The 27,107-nt window shown below is 41.2% G+C and overlaps 1 protein-coding gene across 1 annotated transcript in view; it reads right to left on the minus strand.

Annotated features, from left to right (window-relative positions):
• dntt (deoxynucleotidyltransferase, terminal) overlaps positions 1-27,107 on the minus strand; it is a 96,651-nt gene that overhangs the window by 35,642 nt on the left and 33,902 nt on the right. Inside the window, exons 7-9 of the mRNA XM_026190400.2 lie at positions 26,734-26,866; positions 16,749-16,851; positions 14-262 (exon numbers count right to left, since the gene is read on the minus strand). Of these exons, the coding sequence (XP_026046185.2) occupies positions 14-262; positions 16,749-16,851; positions 26,734-26,866 (485 nt within the window). The remainder of the gene's footprint in view (positions 1-13; positions 263-16,748; positions 16,852-26,733; positions 26,867-27,107) is intronic.

Consider the following 27,107-nt stretch of genomic DNA (forward strand, 5'->3'; position numbering starts at 1 on the left):
TAATCCTTCTTACCCTGGAGCCGCTCCAGCCAAGAAGAGTAAAGGCGTAGCGATCCACAGGTGGAGACACCAAGTCCACGCGTACAGCCCTCCAGCCTCTCCTGTCTTCCTCAGCAGTTTGGAGACCTCCCTCTACTTGGCTGTCCTCCAGACGCAGGATCAGGAAACACTTTGCAAAGTGGTCCATGGCCTCAAACCTGTGGCTGGGAAGCTTCGACTCATCAAAAGTAGAGGCCTGGTATTCACAGTAGAGAAGAATGCCCTGTAGAAAATAAAATAAGGATGTGTTCACCGGTCTTTTCCATCTGCTTCTCAAAGATACAAAACAGTTTATAAAATGTCATCTGTAATATCTTAATATGTTGACCCGGGCTTCAGAGCAACCAATACGTGCAGGCGATGTCTAAGATGCATCGCTTGCACATGTTGCAGGCTCACTGAAATAAAATAATAAAGTATTATTCTAAATAATCTGATGATTAGATGTGCAGGATAATTCTGGTTTATTTCATACAGAAATCTTAATCTAGAAATATTTTGCATAAAATAATATTAGCATGACCTATAGAACCACAATGGCCACATTAAAGGAACATTCACTGAAGTGAAAGAAACCGAACTATTAAAAACTCTAAGACTGACATAAGAATGTAACATTTGTAGTATTTTGTCCCCTTAGTCCTAATACAAAGCCACATTCTTGTCAGAATAATAATAATAAGAATAATGTCTTGTCAGCGTTCCAGTAATTAAGACGCACGGACATAAAAGCCTCCATTATTATGTGTTCCGCTGACTGGCACGAGCTATCGAATTTTGTAATTTGTATTTTAAAAAGACTCAATTACTAGAATCCTGTTCAGTGTTTAAACCTGGATCAAAAAGCACAATTAGAGTGAAATGCTTCAGTTCACGGTGAAATGTTTTTTTCTTAATAACCAACAGATTTTTTTTCCCCGTGCAAACTTCTCTGTTAATGTAGATAAGCTGGAGAGTTTTCTAATATCTTTGCCAAAAAACAGTTCAATTTGTGTTGATATAATTTGGTAAAATATTTAATTGGAAGATTTTGCTGGTGTATCATTGACAGCAGTAATCGCATCCCTGTCTTACCAAGAATTGAGTCTTTAAGCATACTGAAGCTATGAAGAGAGCCAGGTTTCATTCCCAACTCTTCAAATAAAGATATCAGATCGGGAATTTGATGTGACATTTTCCTCATTCGGTATTATTTAGCTTAAAGAGTTCCATATTGTGCATTGACCAAACTCTTTTATTTTTTCAATGCTTTACCGCCACCATATTTCTGATATTATCAAAATGGTTCAGCACAGGGTGAGTGAAGTAGTTCTCTCTGAAATCTGAATGAAATTCTAACAAAAAGTATTGCTTTACATGAACGACTTGCTTCAGAACCTGATTCTTCATAAAAGGCTGCTTAGACACAGGCCTGAGGGTATTGAAAAGACTGAGTCATGGTAATGTCTCTTTAAGCAGTGTTGGATTTTTGCTCTTCTTAAAATAGTGAGCTGAGGAATGAGTATATTTTTCTTGACATGACAAATTGCTGCATGCTCACACTTGATGTAAATTTCACACACAAGTGTTGAAAAATATAGATGATAGCCATGTGAAACTGATGGCCAGAGAATAAGAGTTAATATTCAAAATGACTGAAGGGTCATTCACAAGAATTATTAGTAGTGAAACTTGCACACAATGATCACCTAATGGGTCTTCACCTAAACTGTGATCAATGTCAGGGTCGCATTTGTCATTTTAAGGGAAGTAACCTATGAACTCCTGATTTGTTAAGTGTCTGTTGGACAGGCTAAACATTTCTGTGCAGACCGGATTATTAAAAATTGTTTGGCCCATAAATTTAGCAAAAATATATATGGTCCCCATAGAAGGAAGGCAAGGCAAGGCAAGGCAAGTTTATTTGTATAGCACAATTCAACAACAAGGTGATTCAAAGTGCTTTACAGAGACATTAGAAACAAGAACAAATAAAAAGCACGATTTAAAATTGATTAAAACAAGCAAATAAACTAACTAACTAATTAACAAACAAACAAACAAACAAACAACAGTATATAAAATCAAAACAGATAAAATCAGAACAGTAGATAAAATCAGTAGTTAAATGTAAGTTTTGAAATTTAAGCTTAAAGTGTGGATTTGGTGCTTTATTCAAATGCAGCTGAGAACAGGTGAGTCTTCAACCTGGATTTAAATAAACTGAGTGTTTCAGCTGATCTGAGGCTTTCTGGGAGTTTGTTCCAGATATAAGGAGCATAAAAGCTGAATGCAGCTTCTCCGTGTCTGGTTCTGACTCTGGGAACTGATAAAAGACCGGATCCAGATGACCTGAGGGATCTGGATGGTTCATACTGGGTCAGGAGGTCATTGATGTATTTTGGTCCTAAACCATTCAGAGCTTTATAGACCAGCATCAGAACTTTAAAGTCTATCCTCTGACGGACAGGCAGCCAGTGTAAAGACCTCAGAGCTGGACTGATGTGGTCCACTTTTTTGGTCTTAGTGAGGACTCGAGCAGCAGAGTTCTGAATGAGCTGTAGTTGTCTGACTGATTTTTTAGGTAGACCTGTAAAGATGCTGTTACAGTAATCAAGCCTACTAAAGATGAATGCATGGACTAGTTTTTCCAGGTCCTGTTGAGACATCAGATCTTTTATCCTTGATATATTCTTGAGGTGATAGTAAGCTGACTTTGTTATTGTCTTAATGTGTTTTTCTAAGTTTAGGTCTGCATCCATCACTACACCCAAATTTCTCGCCTGGTTTGTGGTTTTTAGATGTATAGATTGAAGTTCTCTGGTGACCTGTAATCGTTTTTCTTTGGCGCCAAAGACTATTACCTCAGTTTTGTTTTTGTTTAGCTGGAGAAAATTGTGGCACAACCAGTCATTGATTTCCTCAATGCATTTACCAAGAGCCTGTACAGGGCCTCGGTCTCCTGGTGACATTGTGATATATATTTGTGTGTCATCTGCATAGCTGTGATAGTTTATTTTGTTGTTGTTTATAATCTGTGCCAGTGGGAGCATGTAGATGTTAAACAGAAGGGGTCCCAAGATGGAACCTTGGGGAACTCCACATGTGATACTTGTCTGCTCAGATGTGAAGTTACCTATTGATACAAAGTATTTCCTGTTTTCTAAGTATGTTTTGAACCAGTTTAGTACAGTTCCTGAAAGACCTGTCCAGTTCTCCAGTCGTTTGAGTAATATGTTGTGGTCAACTGTATCAAATGCTGCACTGAGATCCAGTAAAACTAGGACTGACATTTTTCCACTGTCTGTATTCAGACATATGTCATTAAACACTTTGGTCAGAGCGGTTTCAGTGCTGTGGTTCTGTCTAAAACCTGACTGGAAGGCATCGTAGCAATTATTCTGTTTTAAGAAGTAACTGAGCTGTTGAGAAACTGCTTTTTCAATGATCTTACTTAAAGGAGGACGAATCGTAATGACTTTGGTGAGCTCTCCTGTACCATCACATCCATTAATACAATTTTCTTCCTCAAGCCAAGATGGGGAAACAAAAAATACATAAGAAGCAAGAATCATCCCACTGACCTTTACAGAACCACATGAAAAGACATGCAAAACACTTGAAATTTCCTGACATGACACATTATGTTCTTAAAGTGGTACACCTTTGTGTTTCATGTTTCACAGTTTATTGCCAGCAATGTAAAGATTTAAAATTGCCCCATCAGATTAGCTTACGTTCACATCAAGACAGCAGTGATTGAAAGAAAATAATTCTTACCTGGAACTTAAATCAGAGGTAATAATTGAATGTTAAGCATTAACCCACATAGCAAAATTGGTATGGCCCAGATCTGGCCCACACAATGTGCTTACACATGGCCCACATACCGCAAAGAGTGACGGCCCTTTGGTGGCCCAGATCTGGTTTGCCAGAGGTGGCCCACACATGGGCCAGCAAAAGGCCAGTTGCAAACACACTGCTGGTTCTGTGCTGGCCCATGTGTAACCTCTGGCAAACCAGATCTGCGCCACCAAAGGACCGTCATTCTTTGTGGGATGTGGGCCATGTGTAAGTTGTGTGCAGCCACGGGCCAGTTGCAGACACACTGCTGGCCCAGAACAGTTTCAGCTCTGGCCCCAGATGTCAGCCTAATGTGTACCTTAATCAAGCCATGTAATAACAACATGTGCCAGAACATAATAGTGCAAAAGTAACATGAGGAAACTCTGTTCAGACAGTGAATGGACTGATTCCTATATAGCGCTTTTCTACTCTCATGGATTATTCATCATTATTAAGTGCTCTACACAACATGCCACAGTCACCCAATCACACACTTTCTCTAACTTGAGTGCTTCCTAACTACATTCATACACATTCACATTCTTGAGATGTAGACGGGAGGAGCCAGTGATTGAACCACTCATAAGCTACAGCCACCCAGTGCTAAACATGAGTAAACCCTCACTAGGTTTTGGATAAAGTGTATACTCGCAAACCTGTCAAACCTGCATTTGAAAGTTGGCTACCATAGCAGTATAGTATTGCAACATGGCATTTGGGTCTTCTAACTAAAATAAAATTAGGAACATAAATAGTGCCATCATTGCCAGACCTGACCCACATTTGGTTGACATACACCCTGCCATGACACCAGTCAGTCAGAAGTGCCAGCTTGATCTGGGCCAGACCTGTTTTCTATGAGCCTGGGCCACATAAAACAAACCACAGTCGGGCCAGATGTGGCATGCTATCACATAAACAGCGCCATCTGTGCCAGGCCTGGCCCATATCTGGATGACATACCACTTACATTGCCAGGAGTCAGTCAGCAGGACCGGTTTGACACCAGATCCGGGCCAGACCTGTCTGCTATGTGGGAAATATGTCTGTTTTAAATAATCTAATAGACCAGACTGAAATGACAATTTAAAACCAATTTGGTAAAGGGTGTGAAGTACAGTGATTCTATGGTTTTGAGCAAACTAATTTAAGGTTTTAATGGACAGAATGCCATGAACATTGGTATAGTCATTCACAATTTCCTTAAATTAAATGTAAATGCCTCTGAGATTTTCTGACTTCTGATGCCAGCGTGATGAGTTAGAAGTTACGTGTAATTTCCGTTCAGAAACTGTAAAAGGATTCACATCAGTGCGATCTTTACACCCACTAAAGATCGCCATTTATTGTGATGGTGTCAGCAACATTATCATGTAGTGTCAAATGTTGTGCTGAGGCATAGTCTCACAGGGCTTAGACCAAGTCAAATAGCAGTCAAAGGACACATTTGGCCCCAAAAACAGAATTCAGTGGTTACAATTTCATGGATTACCCTTTTCATACATCTTCTGTGGATTTAAAATATACTCATAATACTGGAACATTTAAAAATGAATAACTAATTTCCATTACAAACATTACATTAAGTAGTGGCAGTTTAGCACAAATAAATGGCATAACTGGGAAAACCTCACAAATCCTAAAAACCTGAGGTGCCCATCTACACTAGTTCTTGTCCGTCAGTTCTCCAAGTACCTTCTAAGTGTCCTACTTAGGGAAAAGTTCATTCAAGGCACATTCTTGATGCATTGGGATGCTAGCATCACATGTTGATTGTCTGTTTTTGTTGTTGATCTGAATAGTTACATATCAAATGTACTCTTTGTACACATATGACTGTGTGGCCACTACCAGCTCCACCACCATCATCAAGTTTGCTGACGACACCGTCGTGGTGGGCCTGATCTCTGATGACAACGAGACGGCCTACCTGAAGGAGATTAGGAATCTGGAGAACTGGTGCCAGAGGAACAACCTCCTTCTAAACGTCAGTAAGACAAAGAAGCTGATAGTGGACTTCAGCACTAAGCAGGAGAGGAACTACCAGACCCCCGTCATCAACGAGTGCCCAGTGGAGAGAGTGGACAGCTTCAAATACCTCGGAGTTCACATCACGCAGGACCTGTCATGGTCCTGTCACATCAACACCGTGGTGAAAAAGGCCCGTCAGCGTCTCTACCACCTCAGACGCTTGAGAGACTTCCAACTGCCCTCCAAGGTGCTCAGGAACTTTTACTCCTGCACCATAGAGAGCATCCTGACGGGAAACATCTTAACCTGGTTCGGGAACAGCACCATGCAGGACAGACGAGCTCTACAGAGGGTTGTGCGGTCAGCTGAGCGCACCATCCGCTCCGAGCTCCCTGACCTGCACTCAATCTACAGCAGGCGGTGCTGGACCAAGGCCAGGAAGATCACACCACCACACAGTACTGACCCACACATACAGTTCTTACACACACTGGACATTCTGGACATTATTTTCACTTCATTACTTAAATCACGCTGCTGTTATTGTGTATATGCTGCTGTTATTGTGTATACATTTATTTATATTTCTTCATACATTCTTATATAGTTCTATATTGTGTATTTTGTTGTACAGTTATTTTATTTTCAACTTTAATTTATATATTTTATCTTGTTCTCCCAGTTAAATTTACCCTTCATTCTAATTTGTGTTGTACAGTTATTTCATTTTTAACCTTAATTTATATTTTATTCCTTCCTAGTTAAATTTACCCTTTTTAATTTTTCATATTTATTTCCTATCTTATTCATAGCCTTTTCCTTTTTTGTTTTCTTTAGGTCACGAGCAGTTGTCCAAGCATTTCACTACATATCGTACTGTGTATGACTGTGTATGTGACAAATAAAATTTGAATTTGAATTTGAATTTGAAATGTTTAAAAATCTCAAAAGGAAAAGAAACAGAACTCTAAATCTGTATAATCTGACGTTAGACAAAATCCTGAGAAATTGGTTGTCATTGTTAAAAGAAATAAAACACTGCATCATCACCAAGCCTGTAAAGCTTCTTCTTTCAGTCTTTTGTTCCTGCTTTTAAATATTTACATTGATTTATTGAAATTTATACTGTACGATCAAAAAAAAGCACTGACTTTGAGTTGTGGTAATCCATCAGGTTAAAACTCATAAAATAATTAGAGAATGAAATATGTCTACTGGTTAAACTGAGAGTCTTAGTGTGAAAGTCTCAACTGTTTCAATAAAGCTCTAAAAAGTAGCTCTAGAAGGTAACAGTGGTCGTGAATGTGCACACAGGCTTTCATCAGTAAAGCTATGAATACCAGGGAAAGAACTCGGGCCAGTGTGTGAGCATGTTTTCAGACTTGTCATGGGCCTAGAGAGTGCTAAAAAAGGGGGGATGGATGAGTGTAAGACCCAATAGAGAAACAAGCTTTCAGTCAGCAATAGTAGATGGCTGGAGCCCATTCTCTGGTAAATGGCTCCACTCCTTAGATAATGAAAATCTCTGCCAAGTAAGATGTCAGTGCGTTGAAGAGAGAGGATCACTGATGAGAAACAAAGCCATAAGAGTAGAGGAGAGTGAAATGGAGTGAGTGCAAGAGGGTTGGAGAAAAACGAGTAGATAGGGGAAAGAAAGAGAGGTAAAAGACAGATAGTCCATGAATTGATTTCCCGGGACCTCGCCCTGGCCGAATTCGCTTCTCCCTGGGTGTAGCAGTGTTAAGGCGATTAAGATTACAAATTGTCAATTTAATTCCAGCACCCAGAGTAATTGTTGGGATACTACTCTCCTCTCACTGGCCATAAATTTGCTTCACTCTCCTTAAAGAGCAATAATTGGGGAATAGAGTGCAGTGAGCAGCCACTCTGCCTGTCCAACTGATGACTGAGGTTAATCACGAAACATTAAACACCTTGTCAGCATAGCCCAGATAGCCATTACTAAACAATCCTGCCTGACCGCCGAACGGCACGAGTTATCAGACGAGGACAGCTCTCCCCACGGGGGCCACCGAGATGGAGGGCGCTGAGGTACCTTAGGTGGTGACACACCAGGGAGCAGATCTCAAAGAAATCACCCTTTTCCTCTAATTATCTTTAGGAGTGAGCTCATGTGTTGTGCAACTGCAGGCAAAAGAAATCTACGATGTCACCCGCTGCTGCACCCCTGGACCGCTCTCCCTGTGCAATTACAGATAACCGCTCGCCTTCTAATAAAAGGCACGGACAGGAAAGTTCCCTTTCCATTTAGTAATAGCTTAGCTACAGGCAGTGACAGTTCTCACTTGGATAATGAGGGCAGAATGACAGCATAAAAGCACTTAAATACTGACTAATCTGAAATTAAAATCCCCCTGAGCCACACTTGAGACGAGCTGTGGGAGAACGTCTGCAGCGCATCTGATTCAGGAGGCCGCAAATGTAGGTCACTGATTCCGACCCCTCCTGAAAAAAGAAATTTTTTTCTCCAGCTTTGAATCACGCTGATGCCTTCAGAGAAAGCATTAATGAGCTATGGTGACAGTTGCACAGACCATTAAGTACCTGAATGCGGATGCCCTTCGCCGGATGAGGTTTGCGGCCCTGCTGCCTACACACATGCAGTACAGTACAGCGGCACTGATTTCTCTCACTCTCTCCCTTTTCAGCCTGACACGCAGACACACACAAATCCAACATAAAAACAGGATGTCATGAAGTTCCCCGTCTCAGCATCGCCGGGGGCTGTTTAGCCCAATAGCGCTCTGTAATCATCTCCTACACAGCAGGTACTGTCAGCGATCATCTGAGAGTAAGCTTATTCCACCAGAACTGTTTACAGAGGGAATTACAGAGGAGGACAGCAGGGAGATAATCTTTCCCCTGAAAGCTTTTGCCTATGAGCACTGGGTGGAGGGGGGTTCAAGTGAACATGACTTTTGAAATTGTGATCAGAAGGTTGAGTGTTTTTCTTATTTGATGATTTACACCAGGTATTTTCTTGAGAGTGTGATGAGTGGACGCAGAAGCCACCTGCATCCAGAAGACAGCAGCATCCTTATCGGGCACACTCTGATCTCATCTTGCATTCTTTCTGACTCGCAAAAAAGAGACATCAAACCCTGCCTTCAAGTTGCAGATTAGCGTGTTAGCCAGGACCATCTGAAATGCACTTTGACTTTGATACAGGGCCTCACCAGAATGAAAGAAACTGATTTGTGAAATGAAAGCAAAGCGGTTTGTTCATCTGTCCGCATGTGCGTCCTCTCAGTGTCAGTCGGAGGAGCCATTACTGATCCAATTTTATTTAGATCTCAAAGTGACTAAGCCTCCGTGACTGCCGAATAACCTCGGCCGTATGGGCAGCTCTGTCTGAATCACTGATTTAGCCACAGGGAAAACTCTCCAATTACCAAGCATGCTGACCAAACACAGAACAATAAAGCCTTAGTTGAATGGCATCATAATGACTGCAATGCATGCAGACCTCAGCCTTTGCAAAGCAGTGCTTAAACAGTATTTAGAGACAGAAATGATAGATGGATGAAGGATGAGGCATGGCCCTCTCCGTCTCTTCGTCGCTATAGCCGGGGCCAAGCTGAATCTCATCTGTCTGCCACAGAAGCTGGTGGCTGACCTTGCTTCTGCCCCCAAGTTATGCTTTCAGAATTTCAGCAGTAGAAGGGGGTGGGCAATGAGGGGCGGGAGGGAAAAAATGATGAACCCCTTTTTACAAGGACGTTTGGAGATGGATGTATTTTTAACTCCCTTCAGGCTGTGGAGGGGTGCTGGATGAAGGGGGGATGGGTTGGGTTCCAGGGGCTGCCTATGATATTAGGCCTGAGTGAAGACATGTCTGCCCCCAGGGGCTCGATTGCAGATGACAAGGTTACACGACTTAGAGTCAACCTCTGCTACCTCCACTTAATCACTGTCTCTTGTGTCCTCGTCCCTCCAGACGGTCCCCTCTCCATCCCCATTCTGCCCACCCTGCTGAGAAGAAAGCTTCCGGTCTTATCACGCCGTCCCTTCTTGGCTTTCTAAAGCCTTTTCTAACACCTGCCCTTACCTGCCTAATTCACTGTCTCACATCCATTCTGCCTCCTATCCCCGTACATTCGCACATCCTTTCACACCTTCACCTCGCTGCCTCTGCCTATAGTGGATTTAAGTGGCTGCAAGTGGTGAGAGCTCCGCGCGATAACATGCAATAAGTAGGAGGTAATTATTGTCAGGATGGACCTCTGAAGGAGTGCAGAGATGCGGAGGTGGGGATGGAGGAGGGTTGGAGGGTTTGGAAGGGTTTATTTTTAAACCCCAGCTATGTCAAAAAAGAAGTCAGTGACTAGACTAGACTAGAACAGGCAGCGTGATTCTGCTCTTTATCAAACACTCATCTCTTTTTCATGACCCTCTTCAACTATGCATTTATGCAAGGTTGAAGACAGTGTTGACAAAGAAAAGTCCTTCCACAGCCACATTTTCTTGCGCTGCCCGTTTTTATCTAACCGGTCTAACCAACACTGTCCATGATGGCCTTTTACAGATCAAGTTTTTCTCCTGCATGTGTCACCCTGCTCAGAGGAGAGGTATCTGCCTGCAATTATACTAATAGGGACTTTTTAGCAAGCAGCACTGAAGGGAGGCATAATGACTGGGATGTCATTTAGTCCTGTTAGTAGGAAATGTTTTCTTGGTGTTTTCATGGGCAGTGTCTCTTTGTTGGGGAGTATCAGACAAAACACCTGCAGCAAAACATGCAATTCAGCTAACTCAGCTTCATGTACAGCCACTGATGAGACTACTGTATGTACTCGACATGATTTTTAAACCAAGACAGAACACCACGGATTTCATTCATTTTCAGCTCAATAGACTTAATATATGTGTTTTTGACGGGGGATAAAAAACAATAACATGTTTGACTTTTATGCTTCAAACCAGCAGCAATCTCTGGGGTTGACCAGAATATAGCATTAAGGAAATGCCAAGACCTGCAGTTCCTTTAATGGCCACTTGAGGCTGACTCCAAAGGTGAATCCGTCACCTTTGACTCAGTGTTATTATGCCTAACTAAACAGCATTAAAACCATGTTTACAGCTGAGTACAAGTATACAGTTGATTGAATGACTGAAAGTTAACCACACAAAAACATATCTCCAGCTGAAACTAGCTGCGTTTTCCGAGCTAAAAGGATAAAGCAGCCAAGTTCCAAAGAAAAACTTGAAAAGGCATCAGAACTATTGCTCAACACCACTTTTAAAAAAATTATGAGTCTGGCTCATTGGAAGCAAAATATGAAGAAATGAGAAGTGGTTTTAAACTTGTACTGTACGTGCATCGGTTTATAAATCCAAGCTTGCACACCAAGCTAGCTTGTTTTCACTGCTTACTTACCACTTTACCCTCTTCCCCAAATAAAATTAATTCTGGCTCCAAAAGAAGAACTTTGCAGCAGCAAAAGGACAGGGCTTTGGTTTAATTAGTAAATTTCCCCCAATAAATTTGGAAACGAGGCAAGAAAAGGAAAAGTCCAGTCTTAGGAAGAGTCAAAAGTGATAGAAACAACATGAAAACAAGTGACACTCTCAGATATGTACAGACTGGAGAGAGCTTCAGGATCCCGCAAGGACACGTGTTAAATCTGTTAGATCAGTGAGAAACAACACCGTGTTTATTGGCCTCGTATAATCAGGTGTTTTAAAATAATCTGGCCCTTGTGACATCGGCGCAGTGAGGCAAGATGTGGGAGAAGTTATTAATGTGAGTCGCAGAATTAAAAAATGTCTTCTTGTGTTAATAGTTTTATTCAAGACTGTTAGGTTAGTAAAAATCTCATGTGTCTCTTGGCACCGTGACTTTTCACAGTTTCTAACTAGGCCACTAGAGAAAGTTAGGAACTACAGCTTTAAAGCCTGCTGCTCTTCAATAATCACGAATCACAAGGACATTATTCATGGATGAAAAAAAAAAAGTTTTCCATCACATTTGAATTTTATTCCTGTTTCTCAGAGTTATCTAACTATATATCCAATCTGTTGAGCAGTTCCATAACTGAATGAACTAGTAGACGGTGAATAAACCTGGCCTACTTCATTGATTTCCTCCTCCCATGCACAGAATAAAAACTTCAAAACTAGAGGAGGTAGGTGTAATACTGCATACGTCTATCTATAATTTAAACACCCTGGATATTTGTTTCAATTGTTGTGCTTAACACCCCAGTTTCATGTAATTGCAAATGTCTTTTATGCAACAAGTTGAAGTAGAGCACTTCTGGAACCCACTGATATTTGTCACATTACCATGATATTAGCAGCAAATAATTGTTGTCATTTGAGTACAGTCAGTAATTAAATCACTGTGTTTATGTAAACATAATCCGACATTAACATTGTGTCTCTCTGTTTTATCTCCTGTTCGTATATTTCCTCACTCTGCTCACAGTCACTGTCTGTTTCTCTGTCTCTCTTTTTCTTCTCCCCTCTCAGCCACTTCTCATTTTTTTTGCCCATTTTCCATTAAAGGCTCCATTTTCCACCATGGGGCATCCAGTGCTGACCATGGTCCTTGAAAGCCCTAAAAGAAGTTCTTAATGTAACTGCTAAATTGTACTTTTTTGTTCCTAGAATCACTCACACCTTCCAAATCTCTTTTCATTGCAGGCAACTAAATAACTTCTTTCTCTCTAATTTTCACAAAAAAAGGGAGCTGTGTTTCCAAGGACACAGCTCTGAATCATGAAAAATTGACCAACTCCTTTAAGTGATTTAGTTTTGAATCATGCTGAAAACTTCAGTATCTTACAGCGACCGCGAGTGAAAGACTGGCTTTTGGTTTCAGGAGGTTTTTCAACATATAGTGCAACAGTTATACATATATATTATGTACCAGAATATGCATATGTCCCCTCTGTGACTTGACTTATGGTGGTGGAGGGGTCCACAGGAGCTATGTTGTCAGGAGGCTTTTGCCCACTAGTACGGTCTCACTTGGCAAATTGGTCCTGGGTGAGGGACCAGACAAAGAGTGATTCAAAAACCCCTATGAGTGAAAGATCTAGGGAACAGTTCACACTGCCCACAATAGGGATAGGGTTAGATGGGATGGTCTATTTTACAAACTGCTGATCTACCTTGATTTTTCATCTCTAGGATTTACAGAGAATGGTCTGAAATAGGGAACCTATCCAACAAGCAGGATTTCTCTGGGTGAAAATCCTTTGTTGATGCCAGAGGTCAGAGAGAAATGGCCAGACACCTAAGGTGATAGTTAGGAAACAGTAACTCAAGTAACTAGCAGTAACTCATTATTCCCACTTATGCAGAAGAGCATCTCTGCATGCACAACAAATTAAAACCTTGCAGCAGTTGGGTTAAAGCAGCAGAAGGAACCAGGACCACTACTGTCATCTATGAGCAGTAGTGAATGAAGGTACAATGGTCCCTGGTCAGAAAGCTCATTTCCTCTCAAACTAGTTTATTAAAAATGGAAATGAGTTCACTGGACTCCTCCACAACCATCAGATCCCAATCAAACAAAATTGATGTAGGTCACACAAGCATAGGAATAAAGTCAGGGGAAAATGTTCAAATGGGTGCTAAGAATTAGCCCTTTTTTACCCATATTTGAAGATATTCCATTAAATCATACATATTCATACAAGCACCTTTTCTACATCTACGTACTTTCTATCTAACGTCCAGACTCTCCTGAACACGCTGGGAGCAACTTGGGTTCAGTATCTTGCTACAAGGATACTTAATCAGCAGCTGATTTGTATGAGTTTTATGAATTAGTTGGGTGTGGTTTTGGTCAAGGAGGTGAGCCACAACCACTCCCAAGTAATAAATCACAAATAGCTGTGTGTGTTGCTGTTTGTGTGTCTGTGTTATCTGCCATACCATGCATTACATATAGGTTTGTATGTGTGATTGTATGTGTTTCTATGTGTCTGAATGTATCTAACTAGTCTGTATGGAACTTTATGAATCAGAGGTGGATGTCACATATCTGTCATTTGGAGTAGTATTGCATCCTGGTACCTTCATAAAGTCTTCTCCAAACTACCGATTCCCACACACACATGAACATGAATACTATTGCTTCCCCACACACATCACATATGTATATCCTTTAACTGACCCATAATCTCAGTTAAAGTTATCTTTAAAAAAGTGTTCCTCAGACCTGATTCTGGGATCCTTTCATACTCGCTGTCCTCACCAAGGCAGTGACCTTATGACCTTAACTGTTCAATCAAATTCTTTCCTCCCATAAAATGTCCTCGTCCTCACTTCCTGCAACTTTCTGCATGCTTTTCCAGTGCATGATTTGCTTATACATCCCAGGCAACAAACTAAGTAGTAAATACATTAAATCAGAATCTGTCTATAAACAACATAAAATACTTCTTCAGATGTTTTTGAACATGCACAATTTTTAAATATATTTCTGTTTCAATTCAAACATGCATAAAAATGATATTCTTCTCAGCAGTAGATGGCACTCTGTCACATGTAGTTTTGGCACCTAGGTCAAAAGTCAAACCCTCCTCTACTCATCATTTAACTGAAGACTGAAATGTTTTATGTCACAAAATAAATAAATAAATTTGAAAAGATTAAGGGACAGTGTAATAAACAAAAATTTGGTTTGTTGCCAGAATTTTAGGAATGTGCAAATTGGTGTGTAAGAAACATATTTTATTCTCAACCTAGATTTTGTGGTGCATCCTTTTTTAATTTAGCAATGTATTGAGCTGCAGTATAACAGTGGGCTTAATATGATCTTATGAGAAGCTTGTTTGTTACTCTTACTGTTATTCTCCATGGTTACAACTGTGGTTATGTTGAACATGGTTGCATTGTTTGGTGCACTGATGTTTGTGTGCACCCTAAGCACAGCTCTTTGGGGGTTTTTTCTGTACTTCTTTTTCAGCACTGTTATAGCCTTGAGGGGTTCATCATACCGATTAGGAGAAACCATGCTATAGGCAAAACACAAATAATACAACCGGCTGCAAAACCCAGAGATTACAATTCAAATCTATTTCCAAAGCAGCACAAAAATTCCTGAATATGTTCAGAAGGATGGATGGATGTTCACGTGGTGTTAGAGAATGAGCGAACATGTTGAGTTTTTCAGCACTTTGCCTGCTATGGCCTGCCAGTTAAAACAGTCTGATGAGATACACAAATGTAAGCATGAAACAGAACCCACAATATGTGATGTCATTGGGTTTATCAACCACAAACATATGGTTTATTAAACCAGATTTTGATAATTCATCTACTACCTGACTATTAAAAACTTTAAAAACTTGCAGATATGTTTTAAAAATTGCAACATGGAGGACACAATCCATCCTCACTGCAAAAGCATCAGATGCTGCTGTTTCATAAAATCCACTGATTTTAGATTTGCAAGATATCCTTTGATGTTTAGTATTGTTGCTATTTGGCTAGACATCTTGGTAACTACATGGTTCCATTTCATCACTGAAACAAATCGGTTAGGGCTGGGAAAACAGGTGGCTGATGTACTGTTCTTTTACCGTGCGCACTGAAAAATGATGTCAAATGTGCATCAACATATGACAGCAGTCAGTCCTGAGCAGGGATTCAGATGCAGTAACTTGGATACCAACGCAGGTTATTACTGATGACTTTGTCTTAAGACATTTTTCACGTGATGTCATATGTGCATTGCTTAAGAGTTGTCCAGCGTAGTGGAAGTGATACAGCCACAGAAAACAGACAACATTCACCTTCAAAGTAAAACTAAACCTTTTACTTTGAAGGAGTAGTTTCCAAGTGTTTGAGCTCTCCTAGCAACCATAGCAATTGCAAGGAAGTTTTCGACAACTGCTTGGGAAATACACATTTTTCCTAACCAGCTAATGGTTGCCAGGAGGTCACTGATTGGTCTCTAGGCCTGCATGACTCAGGCTTTAGCAACTGATTTCACAGCAACTGCCATCAAACTCCAACAACAATTTACCAACGGGGGATAAATGTTTTTCCCTCAAGACCAGTGGTTGCCAGATGGTTGCAGACCAGCCTGTAGGCCTGGGTAGCTCCTTATTCTTTTGACCTTACAGCATCACGCTTCCATCATGGCAGACAAGATAACATGTGGTTAGAAATCACATGACTGCAGAACCTGAACTGAGCTATGAATAATCTCAGCAATCTAGGTTAAGACTTAATATAAGCATAATTACAGATGTCTGCAATGACGTATGAATCACGCCACCAGAATGTTAAAACAAACAAAAGCCTTCCACGTTCTCACATTTCCCACACCGCCGACAGATAGCTGGCTTCAGTATCTCTATTACTCAGCATGCAGCAACAACAAGCACTTGTCTCAGCTGTGTCTATCACTGTTTTGGTGCTGCTCTGGAAACACTTGCCTTGTAGTCTGAACTACCGCTCGCACCTTCATGTATTTCCTTGGGAATTTTTGCATTTGCTCATTTTCCCCCCTCAAAGCCAACCTTGCGTTGTGCAGTCAATAAAGATGTTTTCTGTATTTGCATGTGCCTCATCACAGTGCAGTGGTGCGAGCTTGCTGTGCCACCATGGCCCAGGATGTAAGATGGGTTTAATTAAAAAGGGATTGTTTATGAATGCAGGATATAGAAACACAGATGGACACCTAAACCAGTCTCAGTGATTTAACATCAAATGCAAAGCAGTGTTCAAACGTTGCTCTGAACTCCCGCTTATTAAAAATGTAACACACAGGCACTCCACAAACACAGGTTTCAAAAAAAATATTAGCATTGCTTTGTTTAGTCTATTGTTCCTCTCAAGAATATTGGATCTTTGTATTTACTTTAGCCTATAGTGTGTTCATTCAGGATACTAATACTATGCTTTAAGAAAGACCTAAACAACATACTTACTTGCTGTTTTAGTCTATCAATAACGCTGGTGAGAAGACGCTCCTCCTTCCCCAGTTGTGGTGTGGTCACGATAAAGTCTACATCGTGGCCAAAATCCTTCCCCCTGGAAACAAAGACATAGCACAGTTACCCACTCACTGTATCCTGGAAATAATGAAATGAATTACCTTTTAGTCATAGCATTTAACTGATGAAGAGGGAGGGTGGCAGACGGTGCTATTAAAAGAACAAGCCAAGCTAATGGCACTGTCTCTTTTTTTTCATTATTCAAACAAGTAATTTTTTCCCTTCAGTAGCTAAGTGTAAAAACCCTTTTTGTTGCCTCAGCTGTCAGAGCTTTAACTTTCATGAGAATCATCATTTTCTACTTGGATCGGTGTCATAAAGCGGACCCATATGGACCCTGAATAGGCTTGCACAATGCATTTACTCTGTCAGCACAACTGCACATAAGAGATGTTGCAGTACTGAGTGATTATCAAGTGATTATCTGGCAGAAGAAAAAGCTCTGGACGGAACCGCTGTATGGGCAGAAGATATGTGCACAAAAGGCATATCAAAGCTTCTGTCTGGCTCACTGGATCCATAGGCACTTGAGCAGAGAAGCAAGAAAAGCAAAAGCATCCCCATTATTTAATCAGGAGGAGCAAATGTAGTTTTTTTTTTCCTACCCTACTTTTCTGTCGCTTGAAAAGTAAATTATCATACACTTCTCTGCAGCGTTTTTATTAGAAGCCTATCCTTTTAAGTCACGGCACAGCAGCGAGTTATTCAGACTAATCAGAGGAAACGCGAGAAATATGCAGAAATCTATTGTAGACTTACTGAAATTTATCCCCGCTCAGAGGAAACCGTCCTGCTACAGAAGTGAGCGTCACAACATTTGTTTATCAAAATCTTTTGAATGTCAAATAAGCGTGTTGCACTATGCGTAAATCTGTCACACCCAACCACACTAGGGAAGCCTGATCAAACAGTAAGGACTGTCAGGCTGACTGAGTGACCAAATTTAAACATGTGGACCCAAGCAAACACTGGGGTGCTGGCGTCACTGGTCAGTTTGTGTACACTTTGAGCAACTGTTTTTATTTCGATTTAGTTGTTGGCTTCTTCAGAATACACATGGTTCGGAGTTAGTACTAAACCCGGGCTTGATGGTGCGAATGCGGCGTGTAGATATTCTTTGGAAATTACAGTCCATATAGTCTAAGGTGCTTGGAAAGAAAAGCATCTGGACTTCTTTAAGTTACTTGAAGACATTTCACATCTCATCTGAGAAGCTTCTTCAGTTCTAAGGTCAAATGATGTTGAGTCCCAGATTTAAGCCCTAAGGGAGTGTCCAACAAAAGGGACACGGACCCCCTATTGATCCTCCATCTAATCACACGAGCCAAGGTGTGAAAACGGGTGTAGGTCACAATCAGCCAAGGTTTCGAGTGAACTCACTGTGAAACCTAGCCCCAACCTATCATGTGATTTCCTGAGGTCCATGTCCCTCTTGGGGGTCACTCTCATAGGACTTAAATCTGGAACTCTCCACCATTTGACCCTAGAACTGAAGAAGCTTCTTGGATGAGAGGTGAAACATCTTCAAGCAACTTAAAGAAGTCCAGATGCTTTTCTTTCCAAGCTCCTTAGACTACAATGACCTGGATGACTGAGAACCTTCACAGACATACAGTCCCATATAGTTTTCTAACTCCCAGCTATAGACTAATTTTCACTTTTTGTAATGGCCAGCAGGGGGTGACGTCAGTGAGAACTGCTGGTTGAGTCCAGCCGTATTGGAAACCTGCTCCTGTGAACTATGAGTCTACAGTCTCAGTTGCTCGTTTCAATTCTTACTAAATATAACAGGATTGAGGCAAAAAGCAGAATTAAGCAGGGTGTGCTTCACTATGCGACTGACACGTCAGTAGACTGTAAGTGTGCATTATCAACCGCAAACAAGCTTTGTGAGGTTTCACAATGAGACTAACCAAAGGGTGTTGTCACAGTGGTGGCACCGTTCCCCTTTGACTAAGCCTTGAGTTCTGGCATTTTTCCCATCTCTATATTATAATTTAATTTTTGTTTGTTTGATTGATTTTTGTTAGCAATAACTCACTGTAATATTAAAATCCAATTTAATTTTGGCTAGCAAAAAACTGCCATACAGGACACCGGCCTGTGAAGGGAATCATCTTTCCACGGCAACCTTGTGGCATTTCCAGGGGGCTTTATTATTTTCCCACTTATCAGAGACATAGAGATCAGAGAGCATTTGTTACTCTGATCACCTGCCTAATCTCCAGGAAACTGTCTCAACTTATTGAACAGGCTATTACTAGGAACCACTAAATTCATATCTTTGGTTATCAAAGCCATACGGTGACCACAGATATGCTGAAGAAAGTTTCGGTTCAAGAATTATTTCAGTTTTAATGTCTTCAGAAATTAGCATCTCCCTCTTTTTTTTGGCTGATTTTTGCTTTCTAAAACCCGGTTGCCTGTTTTCTGTTTGAGGACCACCCACTGTCCGATTTTCATACTTGAAGCTAAAAAACATTTTCAAAAAATTTTCATTATGAGTGAAACTGATTTGATACACACGGCAGGCCTACAGTTTAACACACATAGAGCTTATGTATTATTAGTTACATAAATCGACAGGATAAAAGAAGTGCGTGTACAAAAGTAGGAAGTATATTGCTGCCATTCATCAGACAGAAAGAAGACGTGGGATTATATAAGTTTATGCCTGTTTCTGCTTCTTTCAGAACATAAAATTTTAGTTACTTATATATATATATAAGACAGTACTATATATTGGGTATTTTGTTTTGTTATATATACATGTTCTATCTGTCTAACAGCCTTTTCACAATGTATATGGGGAGTGCTGGTCTGCATTAGTATATGAGTAGGTGATAGGTGTCAAAGTAATATCAGAGTGAAAGCCAGGAGCCATAGCTTCCCGGCAGAACTGTGCATCATAATTGGATGATCAATGTTATTCACCTGTAAGTGTTTTTTATGATGTGGCGGTCTGGTTTATGTACTATATTTCTGCATTGAGTATGCTATCTTATTACAGTTATATTACATTTACAATGTACATATGCAGTCATGCACATTATAATACTGATATATTGTTATCATATCCGTTTAATAGAAGGCACTTTGGACTGCCCCGTTATTTCCCAGGGGGTCGCAACAGCGAACAGATCTGCACATTTGATTTGGCACAGATTTTACACCAGATGCCTTTCCTGACATAACCCTCCCATTTATCCGGGCTCGGGACCAGCATGAGCAATATACGCTAGCTTGTGACCTACTCGAACTGGGTTTCATCATATCAATTTAGTAATATTTAATCATACATATCCATTATTATTTAACTTTCAAAACATAAACTGATGGGAATTTACGACTGTCCTTGAAAGGAGGTTTATATCTGTGCTTTGAAGCTCTTGAGAGGAGATCAATTTAGTGGCTGTGGCTGAGGTCCACTCCAGCTCCACCTGCTGATAATGCATTCCTCCTACGAGCAATATATTTATCATCCTCCAGCCAGTTAAGATCAGTCTGTGCTGTGCCAGGGTTTCAGAGGCGCTTCCAGTCAACACAATCACAAAAGCAGTTGGACACACCCACGTGTGCCTTACACCACGAGCAGCATCTGTGCTTACAATCATATTCACAGAAGCATATTCACTGCTTTGAGGTTTCCTTTAAAATTCTCAATGACGTATGTGTATCTACCAGTAATGATGCTCTGAGAGTACTTTGGCGTGCTCATTGGCATTCAAGCCAGACGATAATAAAATTAAGCCTTCAAGAGAAACGATGAGCTGCTCAGAAGTGTAAATATGACTGCAAATGGGTTTGAATGTACGCCCTGCGATGGGCTGGCCCACCTGTCCAAGGGGTTTTCCTTCCTTTCACACAGTGCATCCTGTCACAGGCTGCAGGATAACTCAAAAACAGCAGTCAGACAGAATGATGAAAAGAAACTGTGAGTTTCTGGCGATTATAGTAGCTTGTGTGTGTAGACACAAATACACAGAAACAAACCAGGGCTAAAGTTGTGCCCTCAAATAACAGAAGATACCCCCGACCGTCGTCAAGTTTAGCTCTGGCACTACCTGCCAGAAGGCCTTGCATTATTTCACCCTAATCATTGCCCAACACCCACTCACACACACCTACACACGCACACACAAAAGCTTTTGAAAAAACAACGAGCGAAAAATCCTACATACGTAAGCACCAGTGTCACAGCAAACAACAAAGCAAAGTGACAATGAATGTTGGGGGCGATACAGCTCTAAAGAAGCCTCTGCAGGCACGAGGCTCGGTGTTTGATCTCTCTTTGCTGCTGCTTGACAGCAGCGAGAGTGAAGAAAGGTGCAGAGGCTGTGAATGGCTTGCGGGAACGCTTCAAAGGTCACTGTGGCTAATTCAGGGAGCAAGGAAGTAATAGAAAACAGCCATTAGAGCTGCAGAAGGCATGATAATGTTAATGGTTAGCATTAGCAGTAGACAGCGTGTACCCCTGTGGCATTTACAGAATCGAGCACCTGGTTTACAGGTTCACTCTGCAGCTGCGTCTTTGGTAACACTTATTCAATTTGCCTTGTGAGCCTGTTTTATTTTGTATTAAATATCAAAAGCTGTTAAGTGAATTCATTTTAACACTTGTGTTTAGACTTTGCAGTATATACATACACATATATAGGCCTCGATGTGAAGAGTTGGCACTTCTTTAATGAGTTGACTGTTAGGACAGCGCTACTTGAGAATGCATCACAGATTTCCATCTGCTGACTGAGCAACTTTTGCCTATGAAATCTCCCAACACTCAGCTTTAATTGGCAAAGCTGAGATTCCACAACACTTCCAGCTCGTACAGTGCGCTTAAGTTGTTAAGTGAGTCTCGCTGTTAGCCTCTGCTGCGCCGGCAAAACCCACTCGAGTGCACTGCATAAATGTGTGCCGAGAATAGCAAAGAAACCAAAGCGGGAAGGAGACAGAGAGAGATCATCAGCATAAATTGGGTTTACCTCCTATCAGAGCTTAAGAACGACCTAATCTTGTCAAATAGTGGTTTTCCGTGTCTGTGTGTGTATGTGTGTGTGTGTTAGGGGATAACATGGGAGGGTTATTTTAGGGGAAGCGGCATTTACGCTTTTCAGCTCCCTCCCATTTGAGCATCAGTATGTGTCAGGTCAGTGCAGATAATTCAGCAGCAGTCAGCGGAAAGGCGGATGACAGCATGTCGTGCACATTCTTCCAGCATACCAGGGGTTCTCCTTCTTCTTCTTCGTCTCTGCCTTTAGCAGTGCAACTTCAGAGCTCTGTTCCTGTTTAGCATTGGACACCTACTCCTGCTCAGTGGGATGGATGGATGTGAAGATGTGGGTAAAAACAGAAGAATTGATAGGCGTTCGGGCACAGCTGCACGTCGATAAACACCTGGTTTGAATTTAGGCCATCTAGTCTTTTATCGCGTGAGGGAAAATGCTAAATTATTAAGTGTTACTGCACAAAGACAATGAAATACACATGGTTATTTACAGTTTTGTGTGGACGACATGACGACACGCATGAATAATACAGATCTGCGAAGTGTTAGGCTACGGGCGTCTGCAGGCTAAGCTCTGCAAAACTTAGGTCACAAAAAAGCAACCAGGCTTTGTTTGTGACTATGCATCATTTTCCCCTTCTATCAGCCTTCCCATCCACATTTCTTGCTAACACAGCAGTGCGAGGCGATAATCAGGAAGATATGAAATGAGAACAGGAAAAAGCAGCTAAGTGGGGCCTATTCTTCATGACCAGATGGCTTGTTTTGCTCTTTCCTCCCCTGCAAGCTGATAATGAGGTTTGTTTTAGAATCACGACACCCCGAACTAAGCCGATAAGGAATACTTATCTCAGCTGTTGTTCAAGGCAAACTGTGCGGTGGGACTCGGCGGCTGTTTGCGGATTTGAGAGGAGACACCAATGCCCCCCCCCCCCCTCATCAGTGTCACTTTGAGTCATATTCCAGACAATTTGATGTCCCTCAGTAGGGACTTGCCTGCCTCATACTGAAATAAACACAGTGTTCCGCTGACACTGCGTGAGCCTTCACATGCAGTTGTGGAAGAAGCTGTATTTTCAAGTGTAATCTATTTTTAATCCTCCCCTCCAACAAAACCGCTTTAAGACTTGTCACCCGCCTTCCACAGCTGTCCTTTCAATAAGGCTAATGTCAGTGGCATCAACAAATCCTCGCCACGCTGTTTCTCTCTGAAGTGGATGACAGCCTGAGTTTATTCCAGCACACGAGTTATTTTGTGAAACTTTTGGGAGTCGTGGTATCTTTTTGTGCATCTTCTGCTGAGATGAAAGATTTGCCAGCTATTTAAGGAGGTATATAGGATATGCACATTTCCATTTTTGACAAGGGGTATCGGCTAGAAAGATGAAGCTAATAAGAGACTCTACACCAGGCTCAAAATTATAGGTAATTAAATCGAGCTTTGACAGGACTTTAGAAGGGAACATTTTCAAATATGTCACCGTGAAACGAGTAAGTGGATTATTAGTGGTACTGCTGGCATCTTAGAAAGCATATGAACTATTTTGGTGTAATAGACCTCATACTGCCTCCCACTGTGTTTAAACCATGTCTGGAGAATCAGCCTTTCAACAAGATAAAGGTAAATTACTTACTTGCTTCCTGATAATGCACAAGTTATCGTTCTTCAATTATAGCGCCGCATGATTCCAATTAGGTCTATCTCGCTCTCTCTCTCTCTCCAAAGTCTGCACCAAATATGGGGTGAAGTAAATGTGTGTTTCATTTCCCCGAATTTGAAGCCATAAAGGCGCTCTTGCAGGCCCCTTTACACTTTGCAGCAGACTCCTGGCCCATAAATCTTGAGCTGTTCCTCTCCCTCATTCTTGAAGTTAACTATCCATGATGCTCTAATCACCTTCCTCGACTCTCTTACCACATTTCCCCTCTGAGCAGTTATTTACATAATCAGACATCATTCCAGCTGTCATTTAACAATTTGAAGATTGGAGCGTTTTTTTTTTCCTTGTGGATTTTCACAACATCCTTATTTAGGAAATTTGTGAATCTTTCCCATTTACACATTTGCCCACCCCTCCTGATTTCTTAGGTTGTTCTTGTTTTTTACATATTTGCCACATTTACATGCTTCAGATCATCAATCGAAATTTAATATTAGACAAAGATAACCCGAGTGAACACAAAAAGCAGTTTTTAAATGATGGTTTCATTTGTTTAAATAAAAAGTTATCCAAACTTACCTGGCCCTGTGTGAAAAAGCAGCTGCTCACTAGACCCGACACCTGGTTGCAAGATCCTGGGCAATCAAGTGTTTTTGATAACTGGGGATGAGTCTTTCACATCAGTGTGGAGGAATTTTGGTCTACTATTCTTTTCAGAATTGTTTTAATTCTTCCACCCTGGAAGGTTTAAGATCATGCCAAAAATCAGTCTGATTTAAGTACAGACTTTGACAAGGCCACTCCAAAACCTTCATCTTTTGGTGTGTTTTGGATTATTGTCCTGCTCCATAACCCAAGTGCGCTTGAGCTTCAGGGCATGAACTGGTAGAGAGCAGAAGTTATGGCTCCAGCAATTACAGCAAGTTGTCCTAAAGCAGGAAAACACACTACAACCACGGCTGGTATGATGTTCTTTTTATGAAATGCTGTGTTGGTTTTGTGCCAGATGTAAAGGGACTCAAAACTTCCAGAACGTCCAAAAGGTATTTGGTTTGTCAGTCCACAGAATTTTTTCCCAAAAGATTTTGCTTTGGAAATGTCCCATGCATGCCATTTTACCCAGCGTCTTTCTTTTTGTTGAATCATAAACAATGGCTTTAACTGAAGCAAGAGATGTCTGCAGTGCATTAGATGTTGTTCTGGGTTCTTTTGTGACTTCCTGATTCTTGGAATAATTTTAGTCAGCCCAACACTCCTGGGAAGGTTCACCACTGTTGCAAGTTTTCTCCATTTGTGAGGCTTACATCGTGGTTCACTGGAGTCCCAAAGCCTGAGAAATAGCTTCGTAACCCTTTACAGACTGATAGATGTCAGTGATGTTGTTTCTTTAGTGGCATGATGGTTTTTTGTTTGTTTTTTTTTTAATCTTTTAATCTACTTCACTTTGTCGGACAGTTTCTACTTAGGTAATTTCTTGATTCAACAGTTCTGGCAGTAATCAGGCCTGGGTTTGGGTAGTGAAATTGGACTCAGTTTTTCCCAAAAGAAATGTTGTCAATCACAATTAATTCATAATTTAACAGGGGGGGGTAATCAGAGGGCTAGGTACATTTGGATAGTTTTGTTTTTTTATGTAATGTATGTTTTGAGCAGAGAAATAATACCATTTCCTTAATAAAATTAAGTTAAGCCATCCCTAATAAAGTGCCCACTGAGTGTATATATCATATTTTTCACAGGTGATTTTTAATAAAACACTCGTGTGATTCGTGTAGGCAGCAGGTATTTCTTTGATAAAGGCGTCCTTGTCTGCTAGTTTGAGTGTTAAAGGTTACTTTGTATCAACCTCTGATTGGTCTACAAGAACTGCAAATAAAATAGATTTCATTTACAGTCTCAACACTGGTCTAAAAATCCATGAAGGGACATGTGTATGGCCTACAAAATGATTTTAGGGTTTGGCTGTTGATTTACAATTTTTTTTTTTTTGCAATGCGCAAAGAAAATGCTCACAGCAAGAGAAATCAAAATGAACAGTGGACGTGGTTTAAACGGCTTGAGGTAAGAAACAGATTTCAGGAAAAGCACCATGCTGTCTCTTTGTTTAGACAATTGTGTCATTCTGGAGTTGCAGTCGGCATCTGGTGCTGCAAATATTTCCTCCTAGTATAAAATAGTGAAGTACTCTGATTTCATGCACATTTGCTGCCAAGCTAGTATGCTGTAAGGATCAGCATGTAAATCGGTGTTGTATATTACAAAGTGTGTTGAATTTGCAAAGCCTTTGGCTACACCTGACAAATGTGAGATAATGCCACGATACCGGTCCTGTAGCTAAAGTGACTTTTTTTCCCCGTTATAAAAGTTAGCGTATAGTAATTTTCTACCAAACTCTGACAAACAGAATACAGCAAATGCAGAAAAGGAAAACTTTAATAAGGTTTTAAGGGAGCAGGAATAACTCCAGTAACATGTGATGTTTGCAGTCCAGACACTATTAAAGACCATCAGCAAAGCCGCGGCAGCTCTGTTACCCCTGTAGAGAGGCAAGCGCCCATCCTTACTGCCAGACTGCTTTTGAATTATTTACCTCACACGCCACTGGTTACGGCTGGATTTTTACAACACCACAGAGCGGAGTGCTCCACACTTACTGAGCCACAAAGCACTGCGCATAACAAAATAAACAAATAAATAAATAAATGAAACAGCACCACAAAGACGAGCCAATGGAGGGAGGCACCGGCTGCGAGCGAACAGTGGCACTCAGCAGGTAGCTTTACAAGCGCACTCACTGTGCACTCTGAGACTGACAAATGTAATGCACTTTAGCATCTTAATGTAAATGCAAAACGTTAGTAACCCGTGCTATCTGGCGTTCTGTTTTACTGTCAAGAACAAAGGCGTGAGATGGGGAATATTCTGCGGTGGTAAATATCAAATTAATCCGTTTTGTCTAAGAACTCTCGAAAACTGCAAGATGCAATTAGACACCAGCGGCTCTGACGCTTCTACCCAGACACTCACTCTGTGACTTCTATGCTCTGATATCAGATAATAATAATAATAACAGTAATAAGATCCACCTGGGAATCAAGCAGACCTCTTGAGGCTTTGCTAATGTCTTTGCTTTCCCTGTGTATAATATGAACAGAACAATAATGGGGGATGGGGAGGGGCGAGGAAAGACTGAAGGTGCCGTTGTGTTTCATCTTCAAATATCAACACTGAAAGGAGGAGACAAGTCTTGTACCTGCGAAAGCCACCTGTCAGTGTGAGTATGGCGTCCGGTGTGATCGCACGGACAGCTTCGTCAATAATGTTCCCCAGGGCTTGGGCCTCTGCTTTACTGACAGCCCTGGAGATGTCTCCATAATGCAGAAAACCTGCAGGGAAAAAGACCACGTGGTTATTAGTCTGGAAGCCAGCCATCAATCATAGCCATTTGCTCCGGGGAACTGGAGAGTCAGAGTGAATTAAAGGTAAGGTAAAAATGGGATGTGTTCTCCTCGCTGATAGAAGACGGCCGCCGGTGTTCGACCGCTGCAGACACAAAACGACTGCAGCGAGCGCAGAAACGGTGCAAAAATTATAATTCGTGGATCAATCGGTATCTCATTGATTTGT

This window comes from Astatotilapia calliptera, chromosome 13 (genome assembly GCF_964374335.1).
Source record: "Astatotilapia calliptera chromosome 13, fAstCal68.1, whole genome shotgun sequence".
Taxonomy (NCBI): Eukaryota; Metazoa; Chordata; class Actinopteri; order Cichliformes; family Cichlidae; genus Astatotilapia; species Astatotilapia calliptera.